This window comes from Bubalus bubalis, chromosome 2 (assembly GCF_019923935.1).
Source record: "Bubalus bubalis isolate 160015118507 breed Murrah chromosome 2, NDDB_SH_1, whole genome shotgun sequence".
Classification (NCBI taxonomy): domain Eukaryota; kingdom Metazoa; phylum Chordata; class Mammalia; order Artiodactyla; family Bovidae; genus Bubalus; species Bubalus bubalis.
Genome location: NC_059158.1, coordinates 170,212,252 through 170,236,210, shown reverse-complemented (window position 1 = coordinate 170,236,210; position 23,959 = coordinate 170,212,252). Strand labels below are relative to the sequence as shown.

At 41.8% G+C, this 23,959-nt stretch overlaps 2 protein-coding genes, 1 long non-coding RNA gene and 1 other non-coding gene across 30 annotated transcripts in view; 1 reads left to right on the top strand and 3 right to left on the bottom strand.

Annotated features, from left to right (window-relative positions):
- Positions 1–10,833, bottom strand: part of FBXO36 (F-box protein 36) — a 101,556-nt gene extending 90,723 nt beyond the window's left edge. For 2 of the 5 annotated variants that reach the window (XM_006047099.4, XM_006047100.4), the window contains exon 1: positions 10,337–10,833. In XM_006047099.4, the coding sequence (XP_006047161.1) occupies positions 10,337–10,432 (96 nt within the window). In that variant the 5' untranslated portion in view covers positions 10,433–10,833. The remainder of the gene's footprint in view (positions 1–10,336) is intronic. The other 3 variants (XM_006047098.4, XR_003107272.3, XM_044937926.2) reach the window with 2 other exon arrangements.
- LOC123332199 lies at positions 1,633–10,096 on the bottom strand. 2 transcript variants are annotated; one of them, XR_006548977.2, is made up of 4 exons: positions 8,828–10,096; positions 7,421–7,506; positions 3,274–3,551; positions 1,633–1,688 (listed from the first exon to the last, which is right to left on the bottom strand). It is a non-coding gene; the product is annotated as an uncharacterized LOC123332199 (long non-coding RNA). The 2 variants fall into 2 exon arrangements; XR_006548976.2 differs by lacking the exon at positions 1,633–1,688 and having other exon boundaries at positions 7,421–7,494; positions 8,828–10,090.
- On the bottom strand, positions 6,446–6,549 carry LOC112583016. The gene has a single exon (XR_003107382.1). It is a non-coding gene; the product is annotated as a U6 spliceosomal RNA (small nuclear RNA).
- TRIP12 (thyroid hormone receptor interactor 12) overlaps positions 10,097–23,959 on the top strand; it is a 151,407-nt gene continuing 137,544 nt past the window's right edge. For 8 of the 22 annotated variants that reach the window (XM_025278400.3, XM_025278399.3, XM_025278397.3 and 5 more), the window contains exon 1: positions 10,893–11,152. The gene's annotated coding sequence lies outside the window, so the exon portion shown is untranslated. Of the gene's footprint in view, positions 10,121–10,890; positions 11,153–11,765; positions 11,876–15,331; positions 15,357–23,959 lie in introns of those variants that run through there. The other 14 variants (XM_025278403.3, XM_025278405.3, XM_025278401.3 and 11 more) reach the window with 7 other exon arrangements.

The following is a 23,959-nucleotide window of genomic DNA, read 5'->3' as shown; positions in this document are numbered from 1 at the left end:
ACCAGTCAATCCAAAAGGATTGAATATTCATTGGAAGGACTATGCTGAAGCTGAAGCACCAATGCTTTGGCCACCTGATGTGAAGAACTGACTCATTGGAAAAGACACTGATGCTAGAAAAGACTGAAGGCAGAAGGAGAAGAGGGCCGCAGAGGATGAGATGGCTGGATAGCATCACTGACCCAAGGGACATTAATTTGTGCAAACTCCTGGAGATAGCAAAGGACAGAGGAGCCTGGCATGCTGCAGTCAATGGGTTTGCAAAGAGTAGGACAGCGCTCAGCTACTGAACAAGAACAATGGGGCAGCAGCATGGGAAAGCAATAGGTGTTACTTAGGAATGTTGAGCACAGGGGCCTGGGCCAGGAAACAAACAACTGATAATGATCTGAAGACAGAAGTGAAGAAAAACAGCAAATTTTAGTTATAAAGCTAAAACATTTTTTAAAAATACAATTCACTATCCATTCAAAACAGAAACTTTTGGCAAACTTGAAATAAAAGGAAACATAGTTTATCTGAGTTTTAAAAAACTTACAGCAAACAACATACTTTACGGTGAAATATTGAAAGTCTTCCTCCAACATCAGAACAAGACCAGAATGCCTGGTATTATTCCTCTTCAGCATTTTAGTGGAAGTCTTAGCCAATGCAATAAGGCAAGGATAAAGAAGACATGACGATCAGAAAGGAAGAAATGCATGTCATTATTCACAGATGACATGAATGTGTCAGAAAGTGGAAAAGAATTATAGATTCTTTCAGGCAGCACATTCTTTGATATGAGTCTTGGTAATTATTTTTTGGAGCTATCTTCTCAGGCAAGGGAAACAAAACCAAAAATAAACATATAGGACTATGTCAAACAAACATTTGCATAGGAATCTATCAACAAAACTAAAAGGCTGCCTACTGAATGGGAGAAGATATTTGCAAACTACATCTGATCAGAGGTCAATATCCAAAGTATACAAAGAACTCATACAACTCAACAACAGTAAAAACAAGTAACCTGATTCAAAAAATGGGCAGAAGGTCTAAACAGACAATTTCTCAAAGACATGTAGATGGTCAGTAGACATACTCAACATCACTGATCATCATGGAAATGCAAATCAAAACTACAGTGGGATATCACCTCACACTTGTCAGAATGGTTATCAAAAACACAACAAATAACAAGTGTTGGTGAGGATGTGGAGAAAAGGGAACCCTTGTACACTGTCTATCAAGTCAGTGATGCCACCCCACCACCTCATCCTCTGTTATCCCCTTCTCCTCCAGACTTCAATCTTTCCTAACATCAGGGTCTTTTCCAATGAGTCAGTTCTTCGCATCAGGTGGCCAAAGGATTGGAGCTTCAGCTTCAGCATCAGTCCTTCCAAAGAATATTCAGGACTGATTTCCTTTAGGATGGACTGGTTGGATCTCCTTGCTGTCCAAGGAGAGTCTAGAGAGTCTTCTCCAACATCACAGTTCAAAAGCATCAGTTCTTCAGCGCTCAGCTTTCTTTATGGTCCAACTCTCACATTCACTTATGACTACTGGAAAAACCATAGCTTTGACTATACGCACCTTTGTAGGCAAAGTAATGTCTCTGCTTTTTAATATTCTGTCTAGGTTTGGCATAGCTTTTCTTCCAAGGAGCAAGTGTCTTTGATCTAGCAATTCCACTCCTGAGTATTTTTCTAAAGAAAACAAAAACACTAATTTGAAAAGATATATGCACTTCTTTGTTCATTGCAGCATTATTCACAATAGCCAGAATATGGAAGCAACCTAAGTGTCCATCATCAGATGAACTAGATAAAGAAGATGTGGTCTATATGTATAATGGAGTATTACTCAGCCATATAAGAATGAAATATTGCTATCTGTGACATGAATGGACCTGGAGAGTAGTATGCTAAGTGGAAAAAGTTAGAAAAAGACAAATACTGTATGATTTCACTTATATGTGGAATCTGAAAAACAAATTAATCAAATATAACAAAACAGAGTCATAGATAGAGAGCAAGGAGGTATTAAGAGTTGACAGAGAGGAAGGAGGTGGGAGTATGAATGGAATACATAAGAGAAATTAAGAGGTACAAATTTCCAGTTGTGAAATAAATGAAATGTACAGAGTGGGGAATACAGTTAATAATCATGTATATCATTGTATGGTGACAGATGGTAACTAGATTTATCATGGTGATCAGCTTGTAATGTATAGAAATATGGAATCACTATTTTGTGCATCAGGAATTAACATAGTATTATAGGTCAATTAAACTTCAACAAACAAACAAACTTAATAGGAAAAGAGATCAGACATGTGGTTACTAGAAGTGGGAACTGGAGGAAGGAGGAATTGGATGAAGGTGGTCAAAAGGAACAAACTTCCAGTTTGAGATAAATAAATACTGATTTATCTTGATTAACATGATTAATCTGTTAAAAACTGTTATATGTTATATATATAAGTTTTAAAAGAGTAAATACTAAGAGTTCTCCTAAGAAATCTTTTCTCTTTTATTTTGTATCAATATGAAAGTGAAAGTGAAGTCGCTCAGTCGTGTCTGACTCTTTGTGACCCCATGGACTGTAGCCTACTAGGCTCCTCTGTCCATGGGATTTTCCAGGCAATAGTATTGGAGTAGATTGCCATTTCCTTCTCCAGGGGATCTTCCCGAACCAGGGATTGAATCCGGGTATTCTGCATTGTAGACAGACGCTTTACCATCTGAGCCACAAGGGAAGTTGTATCAATATGAGAAGATGGATATTCTCTAAACTCGCTGTGGGAATCATTTCGTAATGTATGTCAGTTAAATCATTATGTTGTACACCTTAAGCTTATACAGTGCTGTATGTCAAATAAATCTCAATAAAACCGGAAGAAAAAAGAATCACAAATTACCAGAATTAGTAAGTGAGTTAGCAAGATTACTAGATGAAAGGAAATTTACTAGGAGCAAAAAACAACAGAAAATCCAATTGTATAAAGGAGTTTAACTCAAAAGTCAAACACCTAGAATGTTAACAAGATATATGTAACATTTCTACACTGTAAGAAATCTTTGAGCAAACTTCAGTATATCTAAAAAATTCTAAAAGGAAGGAAATACTATGTTTTCGGATTGAAAATTTGGCATTGCAAAGATGTTCGTTCAGCACAAATGGAACCTACGCACACATTACAATCCCAATCAAGACATCAGTAGCTATTTCTGTGGAAATATAAGATGATGGGAAGAATAAATAAAGTAACACAGTCCTGAGATGACTAACCAGTTACAACAATCGTTTCATGGAAAAGTGAAGGTTGGCTTGGCGCTGGAAGAAGGTAAGGCGACACAAATGCCCAACAGACATTTCTTCAGTCTTTGGTGTTGTACAACAGGCCTACTGCTGGGTGTTTTCCAAAGAGCAACCACAGAACCTCAGATCCTGCGACGCTCAGAGGAAAAGGGGTTCGGGAGTCACGTGCTTGTAGGAAAAGCTCACCCTGCTGTTTCCTCTCGGAGAAATCCTGTTGCACAGCAGGATTTGAAAGCCTCTGAGAAATTCTGGAGAAGAAAAGCAAATAGATTTGTGCTGAACCCAGGATTTTCCAGTCTTATTTGATCATGACCTCTCTTTGAGAAACCCTGGCCCAGAGTGCTTTTGACATTTTTTGGTTCTCACCATGATGTGTGAAGCAGCCCAGGGATGAACTGCTCGTTTTTACAGATAAAGACATGAAACCTCAGGCAGGTGAAACTTACAACAGGTCATAAAGCCACTAATACAAGATCTGCAAAGCACGCTTAATTTAAAGAAAAAAAACTTTTTTTTTTAGTGCTTTTTTCCTAGGGTCAAACACTACTTTCACACGGAACAGCATTTCAGAGATGGAATAAACCTTAGTGATCTCTTAGACTAGTAACCTTATTATGTTGAAATTAAGTGTCATGCCCCAGGTCGCGGGCTTGCAGGCTAGCAGAAGGAATAAAAGGATCCATGACTCAGTGACTCCCAATTAAGTGCTATACTGCCCCATATAATTAGGAGACAAACCTGGTCAATGGAGGGTGAGACCAAATTAACTGCCCAGGTTGAGTAGGCACTCAGAGATGCTGAATGAACGATTTACTGGGAGAAGCCGATCCTGAAGCTCCGGCTAGTTCTTGTGTAATTTTGAAGTGAGGATTTAGGAGCCCATTTGAAGACTAGGTTATAATAAAGTACTGAATATTGTTATTTTAAAAACTCTAACCACCTTGTTGGTATTATTTTCTCCCTCTCCTCTGAAAAGTGCCATAGGCCACTTAAAAAAATTAAAAGGAATTTACATCTCTGATCAAAAGTAATTTCACGACTCGAGTGGGGCCCATTCTGAAGTGTCCTGGGCTGGGGATCATTTCTCTGGTGTTTCAGATATGAGGAAGAGAAGAGGAATCATGTGGGAGGTGCGAACACCTGGCTGAACCTGCAGGGCAGGGAAGGGTATGTTCACCTCAGGTGCTACTGTCAGGAGGAGTGGGAGGGAAAACCCAAACACTCCTGGATGAGGGCCCTGTGCAGGGCTGGGCGGAAAGTCCTAAAAGGCAGCGAAGGGAAAAGTTCATCTTTGCAGGCAGAGGAAGAGGGCCTTTGAGAGATACCTGAAGAAGAGCAGCGTGAGTCTGGCCTTCAGCAATTGGGGGGAGGAAAACATGTGAATGCAAGCACTCTGCTGTACTTTGGACTTGAAAAAGAGCAGCAGCTCTTTCTGTGTAGAAACGTTTTGGTGGTGGCTGGTGGGCACTGGGTAGAGGAGGCACCATGGCTGTGAAGTTCCATCAGTGGCAAGTTCCACTAAGGCCAAGGAAGGGGTAAGTTTACTTGCCTCTGCTTTATCTTCTCCACTCATGTGACTCTTATGTGGAGGGGGGCATGGCTATAGCAGAGCATGATTTAGGGGTGTCTGAGTCCCCTGGGAAAATACCAACATAATATCAAGCTGAGTGCATCCCATTCAAGTTCCCAAAAATGTGTAATCTGGATGTCAATTTGATATGATTTCAATTTACTTATGAAACTTCATTCTTTAAGCTTTAAAGTGTTAATAACTCAGTTATGTCTGACTCTTTGTGGACTCCATGGACTGGAGCCCAGCAGGCTCCTCTGTCCATGGGATTCTCCAGGCAGGAATACTGGAGTGGGTTGCCATTTCCTTCTCCAGGAGAGCTTCCCAATCCAGGGATCGAACTCGGGTCTCCCACATTACAGGCAGATTCTTTACAGTCTGAGCTACCAGGGAAGCCCTCTTTAAGCTTTACTGGAGGGCAAATAAATCTCTTCAGTAAACCATCTTTGCCTTACTTTATTCTCCACATCTCTCTCTCGTTTTTTTTTTAGGCTTCGATGCTCGCAGCCAGGGCATCGAAGGTTAGTTTAGTTAGTCAGGTTACTTCTCCGACCAGGGATGGAATCCAGACACAGCAGTGAAAGCACCGAGTCCTAACCAGTGGACCGAGAGGGAATTCCCTCCACGTCTCTTTATAGCTCATTAGTACAATCACACACCCAACAAGACATGGGTGGGCTGTCCCTTAGTTTTTCAAAAGTAATTATTGCTTACATTGAAAGCAAAAACATAAGACCAGGAGTTTCAGTAAGATCTCCTTAAAATTTTACAAGCAACCATTAACCCAACTTGCACCTCCTCTGAATTTCTGGAATGAACATTACTTCTGCACTCTGTGAACCCCCACCCCAAGTACAACACAGCAGGATCTTGGTGACAGAGCTGTTGATGTGGCCCATGGTTTACTGTGGGAGGTGGCTCAAAGGCGGCACTGGTGAAACAGGAGGAAGACGATACACGGAGGAGGGCAACTTCTCAGAGTAAGGGTTCTTTGTTTGTATCTTCATTTTGAACCTTTATTGTTTCTCTCTGATTATAAAAATATTTCTGTAGGAAAACTGCAGATCTGTCAGAAATATGTAATGGAGAAAGCAAAAGCAATCCATAACTCTATCCATGAGAGAGAATCCCTCTAGCTTTTCCCTCTAGCATTTACTCAAAACAAAATAAAAACATTGGTGCTCTTTTTAAAAATGGGATCATACGATGTTTAACCCTGCTTTCCTTGCTTAAGATTTTATTTGGTCAACTGAAAAAATTAGAGATTTAGCACATCTTTTTCAAAAGACTGCATAATATTTTTCATCTTTTTATTTTTGTGGGCGCCTTGTGCCATATGGGATCTTAGTTCCCAGACCAAGGATCGAACCCCTGCCCCCTGAGTAGAAGGGTGGAGACTTAACCACTGGACCGTCTGGGAAGGCCCAAGATTGCATAGTATTTTATGGAAAGATATTTTTACAATTATTTACTTTGGTGTACATTCTTTGTTTTTTTTTGGGGGGGTGTGATTTTTTTTTTTTATTGAAGGATAATTGCTTTACAAAATTTTATTGCTTTCTGTCAAAAAAAAAAAAAACAGAACGCTTCATGAATTTGCGTGTCATCCTCGTGCAGGGGCCATGCTGATCTCTGTATTCTTCCAATTTTAGTATATATGCTGCTGAAGTGAGCACTGGTGGGTATTCTTGCTCACATATCCTTGTACACATTTGAAAACATTTTTGGATATAAAATCCTAGATATGGATATGCCTGGTCAAAGGGTGTTTGGATTGACATTTTTATTAGACTGTACTAAATTTTAAATCTCTCAAGTTGGTCAGTGGATTGAAGCGTCAGCAGCACAATTCTTTGTTGTGAAGTCTCTTTCAAACAACTGCCACCAAGTCTAGTTTTAATTCCTTTTTCAGAAGTCACTGAAATGACAGCTTCCTGTCACAGACTGGCATGGGACCTCAGGTGTTCCAAGTTTATCAGTGCTACAGCTCTAAAGCATGTCAAAAATATTTGCCACTTTGGGGGAGTGAGTTTTCAGATTTTTTTTTTTCCAGATGACATTAGCTTCAGGTGTCTTTTTGGGAGTTCTCAGATTTAATGAGATAGATAAAATAAGACTAATCTATTTTATAATTCTTCATCCTTTTTTCATTTGCTGGAGTGACTATAACACACTTGTGCTCTTGGGGCAACCACCTGTGTTTTTAGGAGCAACAGGCCATATTTGCCAACTCTTACCTACTTAGCACATGGTTAGTGTTTCTAGCAGTTTTCCAGTACTTGTCACATTAAATCCAAGTCACTAGTTCTGACCACCTGAAGCAACACTTCTATTTCAAGGGAACAAATAAGACAGAATTTCAAGAGTAAAAAACTTGTCATAGTGCTCTCCTGCACCTCATAGTCTAAAGTGATTTTTGCTTCCTCTGGACTCATAGATTTTAAAATGTTTGAGCTATTCATTAACTTGGCAATTCCTCAAGAATCTCCTTTGTACTTAAAACAAAAGTTAAAGCATTAGAGTGTTTATAGAAAACAAGTCACTTACCTATATTCTTTCCACTAGACTATATGCTTCAGGAGAAGAGGGACTTTTTTTGGTTCACTGATGATTCTCTGAATCTAGAAAGGTAACTGGCATATAAAAGGTGCTCAATTTTTGTTGAAGGAAATGATAAACTCTTTGAAGGCAGGAATCCTCTTATATTTTGCATCCCCACAATAAATTACAAGTTGCTGATTTAAAATAAAGGAAGGATCTTCATTCAGAAACACAACATAAGACTTTGTTAGAAACTAGGTGAAATATCCCTGGTCTGAACTATATTCAAGATTCCTTCTGGCCCTAACTATAAATCTGCTAGTTTTCAAAGGATTAGAACCCAATATAATATATATTACTAAAACTAGAGTAGGAATACTTGGGTAAATCTTTGATTTAGATAGCAGGACACTGATTTTTCTATGCCTTTGGATCATCACTAAAAAGATCAGATTTGAGAATTAAGCTATATTAACCTCAAGCTATATTCTCTAAGTTCCTTTTTTGAAAGAAAAAAAAAATCATGGCATCAAGCTGTTAACTGGGAATGTTTCTACAAGCATGTACTTGATGTCACTGTATAAGCAAGAAGACAAAGGAAATACTAACATATAATATTTATATATTTTGGACTATGACAATGGTATGATGCTCTAATGAGAGATCTATCTGTCTTTAAATCCATGTCAAATGTGCAGCTATTTGGATTTAAAGCAAACAAAAATAAAAGCAATGAAAAAGAATAAAAAAGGGAATCACAGTAAAAGAAGTATCCATCTAAATCTGGAGCATATTTTGGATAATATACATCATTTTGGGGAACAAAGGCAGAAAGAAAGTGAGAGAAGAAATGCACAGGAATCAATTTTAAAAAGTTACTCCAGAAAAAAGTCCATTTTATAAAACACATTGTAATTCTAGTCTTTTAGTACTTATTTATGTCAGATCATCTCTCACTGGATGTTTAGTTTCCTGGGTTGAGACTTAGAAAAATTATATTGTGGTTAGAAAATAACATATTCTCAAGACATTTGACTGAAAAGACTATTTTTGGGGTTACTATTTTTAACAAGTTTTAACCAGAGAGTGCATTAATCAGATTTGATATTAATTCTCACTGGCAGAACTTGAATATACTCAGTCTGCTTTAAAAAAATAAAGGGATCAGAACTTGAAAATAATTTAATACACAAGCAACAGACAGAAAAAATATAGGGCCTGAAATAGACAAGAGTTTTTGATGTGTTAAAAAAAAAAAGAAAAAGAAAGAAAGAGAGAAAAAGAATAATACTGGGGGGTGGGGCAAGAAAAATTTCACGAGAGAAGTTGGAGGAAGGCATGTGCCCAAGTTAGACCAGGGAGTAAAGTCTGAAGAACACCAACAACAAAACCATTCTTGGGGAAAAGTAATACCATGAGGACTCCTATGGTAATTTCCTAAAAAAAAAAAAAAAAAGGTAAACAGTATTCAGTTTGTTGAGGCTTACAACATTGAGTATAACAGGAAAAGAAATATTCAAAAACAAGTTTTAAAGACAAGTTAGGGAAATCACTGCAAAATGAAAATCAGAACATTCTATCTTACTTGAAGTAGATAAAATAGAAAATGAAGTCAGAATACATATGATACTGTTCAATCATTCATGCTAAATGTGAAGAACTGTTAGGTTCATACATTTTAAAGCAAATGGAAAATAGTCAATCCTAAAATAAATGTACAAAACAAGTAAATTTCAGCCTTTAGGAAATCCCAGTTCAATGTGCAAACATTTCTTATGAAGTGTTTAACGAAAAATTTAAGTTCGACAAGCTATCACGTTTGTAATATTGACATTACGCATGCAATATTTAGAAATCTTAGATACAAAAGTAAAATACACATTATTCCTTTTTTAAAAGATGCTCTTGAAGCTACAAGTCAGTTTATTTTATTTAAGTGCTCTTGGAAAAACTGATGAAACCGTCAATACATGCACCAAAATAAGTACGTTATACAGAATTCTAAATTTCATTTTACAGAAATACCATCTAGGAAAAGTGCAAGGTGCACGAATATCTCGGTGACAGATGTTAAGTAAACTCGGCGAGAAAATCAGAAACGAGTTCCGAGTGGAGACCCAGTTCAACTTGTAAGTTTCGTGGGCACAATAAATCATTCATAAAAGCCCACCTTAAACAGCTCAAGTAATCAGAAAAATAGGCCGATGGTTACTCGAGCGATAATATAATCCGCGGTCTTATTGTTGTAGAGCAGATGTCATTTATGGGTGGGGCTGACGCAAAGAGCAGCTGAAACATTTTTTACCAACCCCCGCCCCGCGCGCTTTCCAATGGGATAGAAGGGGCTCCAAAACGGTAAGGGGAAAGCTTCCAACGCTCAATTCCTCCCAGAAACAAGGAAGTTTTTTTTGATGTGGCCTTGGCCTTGGTATATACGTAAAAGCCCGCGATAAAATGTACAAAATCTCCCGTAATTAAACCCTACCCTGGAAAAGAAATCCTCCCGTTCTCCCCTCCCTGGCCGGCTCCTCCTCGGGACACTTGGCTGAGTCTTTTCTTTCCCTCCTTCCCACGCTGACGGAGAGGCTGCACGCAAGCCGCGGACGACTGTTTTTTTTTTTTTCGCGCGGAGGGAACTCGACGGGTAGGAACGCCGAGTGGCGGGAAGGGAGCGGGAGACGTTGTGAGGAGGCCAAGGCTTGCCGGGTACGAGCGGGGCTGGGGGTTGGGGGCAAGGGACGATGCGGGCCTCCAGGCCCGCACGGGAGGCCGAGGTGACAAGGGGAAATTTCCCGGCTCGGAGCTGGGACCCGGCGCTTCCGGCTAACGACCGGTCGCTCTCGGGCCTAGCGTGGCTCGCCTTCCGGCTCCGCCGGGGCTGGCGGAAAGTTGGTAGGAAGGGAAACCGCGGCTCGCACTTGCCTGGAACCGGGTGACCAATAACTGGTAATAGTCTTTGCTCGGCGCTGGGCCTTGTCCTACAATTTCGAACAGAGTCTCCGGCAGCCACGACGCCATCTTGGGACGCCACCGCCGTCGCTAAGACAACCAGGAAGGGGCGGGGCCTGCCTGGGGTCACGGGGGCCACAGCCGTGGTTTAAAAAAACCGAACCCTACTTTCGAGCTGGCGGGGTGTTTCTAGCTTTGGGGATGATTATCTCCTTCATCCAAGGGTTAGCAGGAACTCTTGCGCCGTGAAATATCCACCTTGAGGTCCCGTATGACCCGGAGGGGAATTAGTTCCTGCTACCACAGAGGGGGAGTGGGGAAGGCGGGGTGGGGGAGGCGGTGACCCCGGCGGAGGGATACCAAGCGAAGTCTCACATTCCCCTTCCTGGTCCCTCGAAGGGATCGGGAGGAGGTCGCAGGCCGCTGGGGGAAGTCGAGCCCGGCAGTGGCGAGGCGGCGGGGGGGGCGGGGTGGGAGGGGAGGGGAGGGGAGGGGAGGGGCGATGTGAGGAGCCGCGAGTAGGCAGCGGGGGGCCTGTCCCGCGGACGAGCACCGTCAGCCCGAGCCGCGCCGGGCAAAGTAGTTCCCGGAGGGTGTTGGAACGGGCGGGGAGGAAAGAAGGCGGCGCGGGCGGAGGCGCACGCCGGGAGCGGTGCTGCGGCTCAGCTGATAATTGAAGGGACCCGAGGAGCCGCCGCCGCCGCCGCCGCTTGGGGGGGTGGGGGGAAGCGAGGAGGAAGTTACTGCCGCGCCACCGAGTCCGGACCGGAGACTTTGGGGCCCAACTAGGTAATTGGGGCGCAGTTCCGAACGGCGGCGGGGCCAGGCCTGGGTGGGGGGGAGGGGGCTGCGTTGGGTTGAAGGTGGGGGGGTGGTGGTGGTGGTTGGTGGTGGCGGCGGCGGCGGCTGTGGGGAGGAGCTGGAACAGAAAGTCCCAGGAAGCCCGGTTGTGTCATCGCCGCGATTCGGGCCCCCCTCCCGCCCCCCACGCTCGGCCTATTCCCGGCGGCAGCGGCGGCGGCTGCGGGTCCGCGGAAGGACCGGGACAGGGGTTGACGGGTTAGGCGCTCGAGGGAGAGAGACCGCGGCTGGAGGAGACCCGGGGCTGGGCGGGAGCCGGGGGTGGGGGGTGAAGGGGGCGGGGCGCTGGGTACCCCCCCCCCCGCGCCAACCATGAGGAGGGCCCCTTCACGGAACCCGGGGGGTAAAGGCGTGCGGGGTCTGGGGGAACCCGGCGGGTGTCGTGTGTGTGTGGGGGGGCCGGAAGTGGGCTTTGGAGCTTGGAGGGCGTCTAGGAAGACAGAAAGTGGGGGGCCGGAAGTGCAGGTGGGGGGGTGTGAAAGACGGCCAGGGTTCCCCGGAAATGGGATGGGGGGCCCGGAAACCGGGAGAGGGGAGGCTCCGGGGCCAGGGAACGGCCCGGAAATGGAAACTAGGGAGCAGCTCGAGTGACAACAGTTGTGGGAAGCGAGGGTCAGAGGAGGGAGCGGCCGGAGTGACTTTTAGACCGCCGTAAGAGGTTTCTTGCCGCCGGTGGGGGGAGACGGTTGAGGGCGGCCGAGGCTGCAGACGGGGGTCTGCGCTGGGCAGTTAAAATCAGCCTGTGGGAAGTTGAGGCTTGACGGAGGGGGGACGCCGAGAGAGGACGCGGGGAGGGCGCGGGGAGGGGGGCGGCGTGAAACAGGCCGAGAAACTTGGCTGAGAGGAGCGGAGCATCCTTCTCCATTGATCGGCGTGGAAATTGGGGGTGGGGGTGGGGTTAGGACCTGTGGGGAGGGAGGTGGACCGGTTGTCACTCTGTCGTATTAGTATTCAGAGCGAGCGAGTCAGGCGATTAATTTATTTATATGTGGATTACATAAAACCTATTATAACGTCTGTCCGTTCAGTTCACCCTCTCTCCATCCTCCTCCACAGTGAGTGGGTTTCCAGTTGTGGAACAAGTTAGAGGGGAGTGCAAATAACGGAGGTGATAGCGTCCCCCATCCTGTCCTTTCTCCGTGTCGGTCCCATCCTCAAAAATAAACGAAATCTTCTCATTTGATGGAGAAGGAGAAAAAAAGAAAGATTTAAACACACAGGCAAATCGTGGCGGGAGGTCGAGGGGTAGCTTAGACATTTGAACTCCTGCGGGGGGACAAGGGGACGAGAGGGAATTGGGTGCCCCGTGTGGCGAGGAGAGGACGGAAGGGGGTGCTTCTGAACCCTTAAGACAGATTTGTTTGTTTTTGATAATGCCGCTTTTTTTGTTTTTGTTTTTTTAACTGTGTGGGGAGGTTTAGCTTAAGCCTGGTATCTGGTGATGGGTATGGTTTAATTGCTTCGTCGGTAATTGGAGGGGGGCAGAATGTGTCAGGGGGAACGTTGGTGTGTGTGGAATGGGCCGCGGGGGGGAGGGGCGTTTAGTGGCGCAGTGGGCCTGTCCGAGTGGACGTCTAACTGCTCCCCTGCTTCTCCCTTCCTCGTCGGCCTTTCCCGGTCTTGCCTGGCCTGCCAGATCACCCGATCCCCGGGTTTTCCTTGGCTTTGTAGGCCCTTCTGTGGTGTGTTGTTGAACTTTATATTCCTCACCAGTATCTAGCTATTTTTGGCGTTTCATTTGTTAAAAAGACCCGGCAAGTTGAGGCTCAGAATCTCCTCTCAAAAAAGCAAAACAAAACAAAAAAAATACGGGATAGAAACTTGAAAGAGCTATTGAGTGGGGTAAAAAACCGACGTTCGGAACAAAGGTCCTAGTTGTTAGAGAAAAAGGCAAGAGGCCTATATATGAATCCTGTGTGTGTGTCGCATTTACTGGCGAGTTGGGGTAAGGGGGCCAGCAGTTAGGGTTATGGAGTGGAATTATCAGAGGTTTAGAAACAGTACGTGGCAGAGGGTTTTATTGAGGCTTATTTATTTTTTTCGCAGAGAGAGCATGCAAAGAACTCAGTATTAAGTGTGGATTTTAGAGTAAACACATTTCTAACACATTTCTAATTGTTTTAGAAACTTCTGCTCTACGTTCAGCCTCAGAAGTACTGAACTCGTGTGGCTTTTATATCATCTTTGTGAAATTGTTTGGGGAGTTTTTATTTCATTTGAACTTGAGAGAGAGCACATTAATGGCTGAGGGTTGTGGGCTTTGTCCACATCACCTTTTCTATAAATGTGCCGTAATTAAGATTACGCCTGCATTGCCGGAGACTTGGGTTCAATCCGTGGGTGGAGAAGATCCCCTGAAGAAAGAAATGGCAACCCACTCGGGTATTCTTGCCTGGGGAATCCCGTGGACAGAGGAGCCTGGCAGGCTACCGTGGTCTATGGGGTCACAAGAGTACTTAGCGACTAAACAAGAACAACAATTAAGATTATCACTGCTTCCATTCGATTCCCAGTTTTTCAGGAGTTTGAGCGGTTTTTAAGTCTGCTTCAGCTGACATTTACTGTTTTGTGTCTGTAAACAGGCATTTTACTTTTCATTTACTTTCTTAAAGTTAGAACATGTTGGTAGTTAGAATTTCTGAAGGTGCTAAACAAAATTATTTTTTACAGTGAAGAACAGGATGCTTGGTCAGGATAAAAGCAATGCTTTCATCTAGCAAAGTAAATTTGAAGTAATGTTTACTTTTCCATTCTAACTTTTGAGATGAGTGCATTTTTATCTGGATATGCTTGTATGATCCTGTCTGAGGTCATCATCCTAGCAAAGAAGACACACGCTGGCCTACGAATTCATAACACTGCCAGTTAGTAGCTGTGTGACCTTGAGTTATTATTCTCTGACCCTGTCTGATCTCCATTTGTTTTAATCTGTAAAATGGGAATGGATAGTCCATCTCTTTCCTACTGGCTGATTGTGAGATTCAGTGGATATAATGGCTGAGGAGAAATACAAACTGCTAAATAAGTGTAAGACAATTGTCATTAGCTTTAGAAAATTATCTATTTTGAGGTCATTACAAAAAATTTTCATCAGTTGGAGTGGTGGAAAGTTGTCAGTGTAAGGTAGGTTGGAGATAGGAAGTTATAGCACTTTATAATATGAAATTGCTTCTTAATTGGTAGTGGAACTTGGACCCCAATTGTTATGTTACTTTTTTTTGCAGCGATATGCTGTTCACCATACCTTGTTAATTCTGCTGAGAGAAAGTTCAGACAGATTGCTTCGTGTTTTTATTGTGGAAAAAATTTGTTCCTGTTCTGGTTCATGGCTTTTATGAAATTGATTTTCTAATATCAGAGACTACAATTAAGGATGGAGAAGGAAATGGCAACCCACTCCAGTATTCTTGGCTGGAAAATCCCATGGGGTCTCAAGAGTCGGACATGACTTAGCAGCTAAGCGACCACCACAATTAAGGAAAAGTATTTCAGGATCCTGGTCTGGTTTCTTTTACAGAATCTGGGGGAGTTTTTGTTTTTAATTCTTTTAAGGGAATGTGGGTGGGTTCGAACAAACTGATACCAATTGCCCATTTATTTTTTGCATGTTTGCTGAGGTAATTGGATTCAAATTGAAAAAGTAACCTTGTTGCTTTTCATCTTCAGGTTCTCGATCTGCCAGCCTGACATGCTTTTTTCCTTCTTTTGAGTCATTTTAGGTTCACCTCAACTCACAAGTATTTACTCAAAAATTTCTACCCCATGATCTTTCCTTTTTATTTCTTTGTTATCTGTATATGCTTCATTTGGGGATTATAGTGCTAGGTTTGTTGACAAGCATTGCTTTTGTTTCCTTGACTGGATTATGGGCTTCCTGAGGGCAAGGATTATCTCAGTGTCCTTGTGTTTTGCCTGAAGGTGTACTCATAAACCTGATTGAAAATAACACCCGTTTTCCTTCCCACTCCAAAGCGATAATGGTAGCCTGGCCATGCCAGCTATGCAGCCAGTCTTCCTGCTTGGAAAATTTCTTGGCTTCAACAAGTCTCTCAGGGTGCTGTCTGGTTTAGTGCTCAGCGTCTCACATCTTCCTGACTGCTGTGCCATCAGAGTGCCTGGATAGGGTGGAAGGGTAAGAATTTGGTGAATATTATATAAGACATATAATTTGTAGGTTGTTATATAATCTTGGTGCTTTTAGCTCTTAACATGTAATGTTAGCTTTACATTTGTGTGTGTGTGTGTGTGTGTGTTTTAATTTTTTAGTGTCTGGGTATAGTTTAGCTCTGCTATATAGATTTCTTAAAGGCATAAACCTCTAGCAAATTGTTCTTTAGTTTCTACCCAGTCTGCTAGATTTCTCTGTACACAGTGGGTGCTTGCTGTTATTTATGGTAAATAGATCTGTATACTGATATCGAGCCAGTCTTGTATTTAAGTAGAACTTGGCTAATGTCCTGGATTTTTACAAATGCAGTTCTTTAATAAAATCTTATCAGTACTACCCCAATTTATTGCTAGTTTCAGGGTATGGGCAAAAGAAGTTGTTTTCTAGACTGAAAAGAGTCTGCTAGATAGTTTTTCTCCTAGGACTTAGATCTTTTTTGTAATTCTTGTAGTTTCAGTAAACTGGATTGGCCAGAAGAAAAAGCTACTCGAGTAGTCCATTATTTAGACTTAACCCATTTTGTCTTGAGTGTGCCGAGAAGCTGTTAATAGTCAGTTTTGGAGTTATGCTTGATTTAAAAAGTCATTCTAGACGCCTAGAGTTAAAAAGCTGCCTGTTGCTCCGATCTTTCATTAAGGAACAGCGCTGTTCAAGTGAGTATCCTATTTGAAGGTAGAAGACTTGGGTTCCAGTTCTGGTAATGCATTTTCTCTGTTTGTGACCTTGGACAAATAATACAACCTTTGTGAACTTCAAGTGCTTAATCTGAAAAATGTGGTCATGGCCACCATATCAGTGCTAGGCACTGTATTCAGGAGATCAGGCTACAAAGATGGATTGGAACACAGCCCTTATTCCCCTGCTTCATCCCTGCATTGATCACTGCTGCCTGATTTGTTTACATTGTTCTACCTAGAACATTCTTTTATAATGTATGTAGGTGTTCTACTTGAAGATATTTGAGTATAGAATAGTATTCCTTAGTAGATTATGAATTTCTTGAAGTTAGTCTTTGCTCTTTTATCCATAGAAGCAAGCACAGGGCCTGTCCCATAGTAAAGATTCTTTTAACGTTTACTGAAGGAATAAGTTGTGAAAATAAGATTCTGAAAGTGAAAATATTTTGTAATGGTTTAATGTAGTGTCCTATTTGATTTGTTTTGATAAGCATTTTTGGATCACCGTTATGTTAACGAGATTTTGGGGGTTTTCTTTAATCTCTTGATATATGTTTTAGAGACTGCAAGTTACGTTGAATCATATTAAAAAAAATTAGGGCAAGCCATTTCACATTATTTAATTATCCATTATTTGCATAAAATAGTCGATCATTTAAATGCTTCATTGAGGACTTATGTTTTGAGACAGTGCATATTTAAGTACAGAACTGAATTTCACACATAATTTTAGTTTATTCTGTTTCTTTTTAGAAAGGATATATTTATTTCTATAAATGTTATTACCCATACATGGATTTTTGAACTATTTATTATTTATAAGCTGAAGTGTCGATCAACAAGTCTTCAAGACTTGAAATTATAGCATTTTAATGTGTGTTTTAATCGCTTGTTGGCTGTCACAACCAGTGAACGAGTTCCACCCTGACTTTACAACTCCTACTCATTCCACCCATGAGCAGCATTCTGAATAAAGAGATGGACCTTGTGCTATCATCTTAAGGTCATATTAACTCATCTTCAAGTCCTCATACTGGTAAACATGTGTGATGCCCTGAAAACCCAAAGTGAGTTTGTATGGATAACCTGTTTGAAATTCACTGTTGAGTTGTAATGTAAGCTGCTTTGTGTCCTCAGAGAGCAGGTTCATGGAGATCATATGAAGGGGCCTTCCCCAATATCCCTTTGAAAAAAAAATTCTTAAAACTTCAGTGCTTGTAGTTGCCTTGTAAACAGCAAATGTGTGAAAATGCTATAATTTCTGCTATGGCCCCAGTATTTTATAATCCCGTTTTGCAGTCTTGGCTGCGGGCAGTCAGAGGAGCTGCCTCTTCCGCTCTGAAAACACCCAGGAGCTTCATTCGTGCCGTGGCTTTCATTGTCTGTTCACTTGGATTAGTACCTTTCCCCAACCTTGTATCTCTGTAGCTACATACACTCTTAACTTTCTTTCAGTAGCTCCTGTGAAGATTTTCAGTCTTCACTCTTCTGCTCCTTTCTGCAGCATTTCTTTCACTGATGGCTTTTACAGTCTTTCTAGTTGTTTACATCTTCTTTATGAGATCTTTGGCTTCTTGAGAGTAGAGGTCTCATTCTTCTCTCCTCACAGAGGCTGGTACAAGTCTCCATATAATGTGTCGTACATGGTAGATGGCAGTGGTCGAGTTCATTCTGGTGACACATTACAGAACTATTTTGTGAAATAATAGTACTGACATAGTCTGCTGTCAGCTTGGGCTTCCCAGGTGACACAGCAGTAAAGAATCCACCTGCCAATGCAGGAGATAAGGGTTCGATTCCTGGGTTGGGAAGATCCCCTGGAGTAGGAAATGGCAACTGTCTCCAGTATTGTTGCCTGGAAAATTCCATGGACCGAAGAGCTTGGTGGGCTACAGTACAGGGGTTTGCAAAGAGTCTGACAGGACTGAGTGACTGATCATGTATGCACATGCATGCTGTCAACTTGCTTATTTTATTGGCGGCTTGCAGAGTCTTAGTTCCCCAATCTGGGATTGAACCTGGGCTCTCAGCAGTGAAAGTGCAAAGTCCTGACCACTGAACTGCCAAGGAATTCCCTCAACTTGCTTATTTTTAGTTTTTCAGGGTTTGGTACCTGAAGGTAGGATCCTAGAATATAAATTTTTCAGAATTAGGCTCATTAAAATCAGCTTCTTAAGGGATTGCTAAATAGTACTAGACTGTTTTAGTGACTTGGATACCCCAGCTTTAGCATTTGGGGATTATGGTTATTAGTAGATGAAAGTTTGTCAGTTCGTGTTTTATCAGGTGCTTACTGTGCACCACAGGACTGTGCTGGGGGAAATACAAAAGGGACTTAAGATGTAGTTTTTGTCTTCCGAGTTTTGTTATGTTTCTTTAGTTGATAATCAAACTGACTTGATAACTATGTATAATTAGCACAGAGAGGTATTCTGTAGATATTCTAAATTCAGGTGTTCTGCATTTAGAAAACTTGATATGAGAATCTAAATTAAGAAACAGATGAATTAGGGCATGCTTTTTTGGCCTTGCTGAATAAATTGTTGGAAGTGCCTCCATTGCACAAATATTTCATCAACAACAAACGCGTGTGCATTTCTGGTTCCATATAAGGTCTGCCCTCTTGTAGAGTGCTGAGGAGAAATAAGATTTATAAAGTGAGATCTTTTATTTCAAAATGTACTAATATTGCAGATGAGTTCAGACTATGTCAAAAGAACACAACATACAACATCGTACATATTTGTTTTTAAGTGCAAAGTTGAGTTTCATATAGCGAGTATTCAAGTTTAGAGAGAGATTGAAGTTACTGAGGAAGACTTTATGAACAGAGGAGGGGCTTGAGCTGACCCTGATACTTGGATAGGTGTAGGAGGGTAGGGAGCTTAAAAGTGGAGTTGACAAGGATCTAATGGTAAGGTAAACTGGCCCTCTGAAGGAGAGGGTCCACATTTATGAAATTTGGGCTGAGGTTATTGAGGTTCTGAAATGGGAGATTAAGAAATTCAATATAACAAATAGACATGTTGAAGTTATGGTTGATAGATGAATAGGCAGTGACAACATGAAAAAAATGTACAAAAATATTTAATATGTAAGTGAAAAGAAAACTAAAAGTGCATTCAGATCTTACTTATCTTTTTATGAAATTGCTTCCTTTCCAGGACTGCATATAAGGGTCTTTGTGGTAAGTTTTGAGGCAATAGAAGCAGTGGAGGTAAAACTTACTTCTTGTTCCATTTCCCTACTTGATAGATTAAGAAGTTTTGTTCAGTAGGCAGGAGCTGGTATCTAAATGATTCCCACTGCCCCTCTGTTCAGTCACAGAATTCTTCCTTTACTGGAAGCTGGCAGTCATCTCCTAACACATTCATTCAACTATTGTTTGTTCAGAGATTTAAAAAAAAATCAGTACTGTTTAAGAATACATGTTTCTTCTGAGTTATTTCTGAGTTATTTAAATCAGTCTTATTTATGGGGAACCTTTTGTTTAGTGTCTACTGCTCTAGAAAACTGTTTAAAACAAAAGCAGATTGTGGTTTTAGTATATACATATAAAATCCCTGATAGCTCAGTTGGGAAAGAATCCACCTACAATGCAGGAGACCCTGGTCCGATTCCTGGGTTGGGAAGATATGCTGGAGAAGGGATAGGCTACCCAATCCAGTGTTCTCTGGCTTCCCTTGTGGCTCAGCTGGCAAAGAACCTGCCTGCAATGCAGGAGACCTGGGTTCGATCTCTGGGGTGGGAACATCCCCTGGAGAAGGGAAAGGCTACTCCAATATTCTGGCCTGGAGAATTCCACGGACTGTATAGTCCATGGGGTCACAAAGAGTCTGACAGGACTGAGTGACTTTCACTTTCACTTTATTTTTTCAAAGGTGGAAATTAATATTACCCACTTTAATCAAGTGAGATATTTTAGTCATATATTTCCCTTGCTCTCTGGTTGATGTCACAGTAGATTATTTGTTACCCATTTTATTAATACTTTTACAAAAGTATGTACAACAGGATTTCAAAAATGGGAAATGAGCTTAGATGTGGCTGAAGGGAAACTAAAGCAAAAGGGAATATTTGGGGGTGTGGTAGCCATAATATTTAGCTTTCTTTAGCAGCTTTTGTTTCTAGCATGTTCTTGTAGACTTTGATGACTGCAGTTGAATTAATTTGATCTTTTTCCTAATGTGGGGACAGCAGAGATGCTAGCTGTTATTGCAAGTTTATGACTTAAAATAGTATCTGTTAAGGCTGTATAGGCCAAAATTTGTGGGGTTTTATGGACTCGAAGCATTTGTGAAGTGTCAGTATTTTATTGCTGCAACAGGCAGTAGTACCTATTTTTCTGCAAGACAGTCCTGCAGCTTCCCAGTTTTTTCCTTTATCAAGCACATATTTCCATTTCTTCTAATCACTCAGGGAAAGCAACTTAGTCTCCAAAGGAGATTAGACCTGGTCTCTACCAACAGCATTTGGGCCCTTCTCCCAGTAGATGGCAACAAAAATTAGGCTCATTTCTGAGAAGATTGAGTAATTCTTAACTTTGTGATCAGACCTGTTTGCTAGTTATTTCTCAACTCTCATTAGGTATATTAGTGTTGATTTTTACCTTTTGACCTCAAAATACTTTTGTTAAAAAGCTAGACTTAATTGTGGAGTTCATCTTTTCACCCTGCCTTTTGACAAGTTTTGCCCTTCCAGTTGCCGCTGTGAGGTAAGACTTGGGGAATTTCAGCCTTCGGTGTGGCACTGTAAGGTAATCTGCTGCCTCTTCTGACCAGCTAGTATTACTTTCAGCTGCCTGGATGTTAGGCCATGCCATTTTTTTTTTCCAGGTGTCTTCTCATTACACAAACTAAGTCCAACTGAGACGAATTACTGGAGATAATAGCCCATCATATGGGATTTTCCTTGTAACACCTCTTTAAGGTGATACTCAGTTTATATTTCTTGCATCAGCTGAGGATTTGGTGAAACTTAATGTTTGCTGGAATAGCTGCTTTTCTTTCTGTTCTATGGAATGGGCCTTCTGCTTCAGTCATTTGTTTACTTATAATCAGTATATTAATTTGTTACTAAAAGAAAATTAAGATGATTCATAATTATGCACTTAACTTGCTGCTGCTAAGTCGCTTCAGTCGTGTCCGACTCTGTGTGACCCCATAGACGGCAGCCCACTAGGCTCCTCTGTCCCTGGGATTCTCCAGGCAAGAATACTGGACTGGGTTGCCATTTCCTTCTCCAATGCATGAAGGTGAAAAGTGAAAGTGAGGTCGCTCAGTTGTGCCCGACTCTTAGTGACCCGGTGGACTGCAGCCTACCAGGCTCCTCCGTCCATGGGATTTTCCAGGCAAGAGTACTGGAGTGGGGTGCCATTGCCTTCTCCACAGTAAACTTGAGTTTACTATAGAGAAACTCAAAACTTCAGGATACCTGCTGAATTTACTTAAACATTTAATGCTGTAGTAAAGAATTTGGGTTAGTAGGTTCAGAGGAAGAAATTATCTTGGTTTCAGCAACCACTGCATTGAGTGTGTGTGTATTGATCTTTTAAAGGTATTTCTTGGGCTTCCCTGATAGCTCAGTTGGTAAAGAATCTGCCTGCAAATGCAGGAGACCCTGGTTTGATTCCTGGGTCAGGAAGATCCCATGGAGAAGGGGATAGGCTTCCAGTATTCTTGAGCTTCCCTTGTGGCTCAGCTGGTAAAGAATCCACCTGTAATGAGACATGGGTTCTATCCCTGGGTTGGGAAGATCCCCTGGAGAAGGGAAAGGCTACCCATTCCAGTATTCTGGCCTGGAGAATTCCATGGACTGTATAGTCCATGGAGTCGCAAAGAGTCAGACATTACTGAGCGACTTTCATACACACAAAGGATTTGGGAAGTTTCCACATTACTTAAAAGAATTTTAAAGTTAGGAGTGGATTAATCCATAGTTCTTTTAACAAATGTGAAATACAGGACTTAGTAAAACCATTTTTCTAAAAATTTCTGCAATTATTTCTGTTTAAGGGCTATATTAGCATCATGATACAAGGGAAGAAATTATCTTGGTTTCAGCAACGACTGCATTGATCTTTTTTCTGTGTGTGCGCATTGATCTTTTAAAGTTATTTCTTGAATTGTATTAGTAATATTCTTAAACCTAGAAAACAATCGTTTAAAACATCTCTGTTCTCAGTGAAGTTAGTCTGAAGTTAGCAGTGGAGATACAATTAATGTATGTGAATAATAAGCAAATGATATGTATTTATAAGCAGCTTTGGTCACTAATTCAAGCCTTAGGTTAAGGTTTGGGATTATGAGGACAGACAGATGTGGTCCTTGACCTTGAGTTTATAGTTTTATTAGGAGGGGGGTGGTAAACTCAGGGACAGAATTAATCATAGAAACTCTTAAGCGGAATTCTGAGACATTACTCAGATGCCTCCAGGTGACTAGCTGTTTGGAAAGGAGAATATAGTAAAAATATTACCAAGGTATTTCTCAGAATAGTTGTTTTAGCTGCATCCGTGCATACTTGCCCACACTGAATTCTGAATTCAGTTCCTTATTATCTTTGTGATGTGGCTTTCACTGTAAGTATATATAATATAGTCTGATAGTGAGCTAAATCAGTCCAGTAGTGTGGGAGATTGACAGCATAATAATAAAAAAGACTTCATGAATCAATGTACCAGCAGCTCCCTTCGATTGAATTCTTTCCTTGGTACGCTGATATTTTACATAGGTTAATGTTAACGGAGTCTCTCGGGATAGGGTAGGGAGCTGGGTGGGGTGGAGATGGACAGATTAGTGGATGAGCCAAAGAGCTGGGCATTTTAGACAAGGGCTGTGTGAGGGTGGACGAGGCTGTAGCAGAAGAGGGTGTCAGTTTTCAGAAGTGGCAGAGGAGAGTTAAATGTACTAAATAAATATATTTTGCTTTCTGTGTTTATTTTAATGAGTTCTTTGCCCCATATTTTTACATAAGAAAGATAGCCATATTCTTATTATGCTTAGAGTATCCCTGGGTTATAACTCCAATTGGAATAACAGCAAAAATATAAATGTAGTAGAAAATAAGATTCATACCTGTGCATACATTTACATGAACATCTTATTTCTCCTTAAAGTTGGCATTTTTTTGTAACTTTTTATTTTGTACTGGGGTATAGCCGATTAACAACGTCATGATAGTTTCAGGTGGACAGCAAAGGGACTCAGCCATACCTATACATATATTCATTCACCCCCAAACTCCCCTCCCATCCAGGCTGAAAGTTGACATTTTTATCATGTAATTTTAATCAGTTTTTACAGAAAATGTTGTTTTTCCATGGCTATGCACATTTATGTTTTGAAGGAAGTCATATAGAAAGATTATGGACTTCAAGGCTCAGTTCAGTTCAGTCGCTCAGTGATGTCCGACTCTTTGCGACCCCATGAATTGCAGCACGCCAGCCCTCCCTGTCCATCACCAACTCACAGAGTTCACTCAAACTCAAGTCCATCGAGTCTGTGATGCCATCCAGCCATCTCATCCTCTGTCGTCCCTTTCTCCTCCTGCCCCCAGTCCCTCCCAGCATCAGAGTCTTTTCCAATGAGTCAACTCTTCACATGAGGTGGCCAAACTACTGGAGTTTCAGCTTTAGCATCAGTCCTTCCAAAGAACATCCAGGGCTGATCTCCTTCAGAATGGACTGGTTGGATCTCCTTGCAGTCCAAGGGACCCTCAAGAGTCTTCTCCAACACCACAGTTCAAAAGCATCAATTCTTCGGCGCTCAGCCTTCGTCCCAGTCCAACTCTCACATCCATACATGACCACTGGAAAAACCATAGCCTTGACTAGATGGACCTTTGTTGGCAAAGTAATGTCTCTGCTTTTGAATATGCTATCTAGGTTGG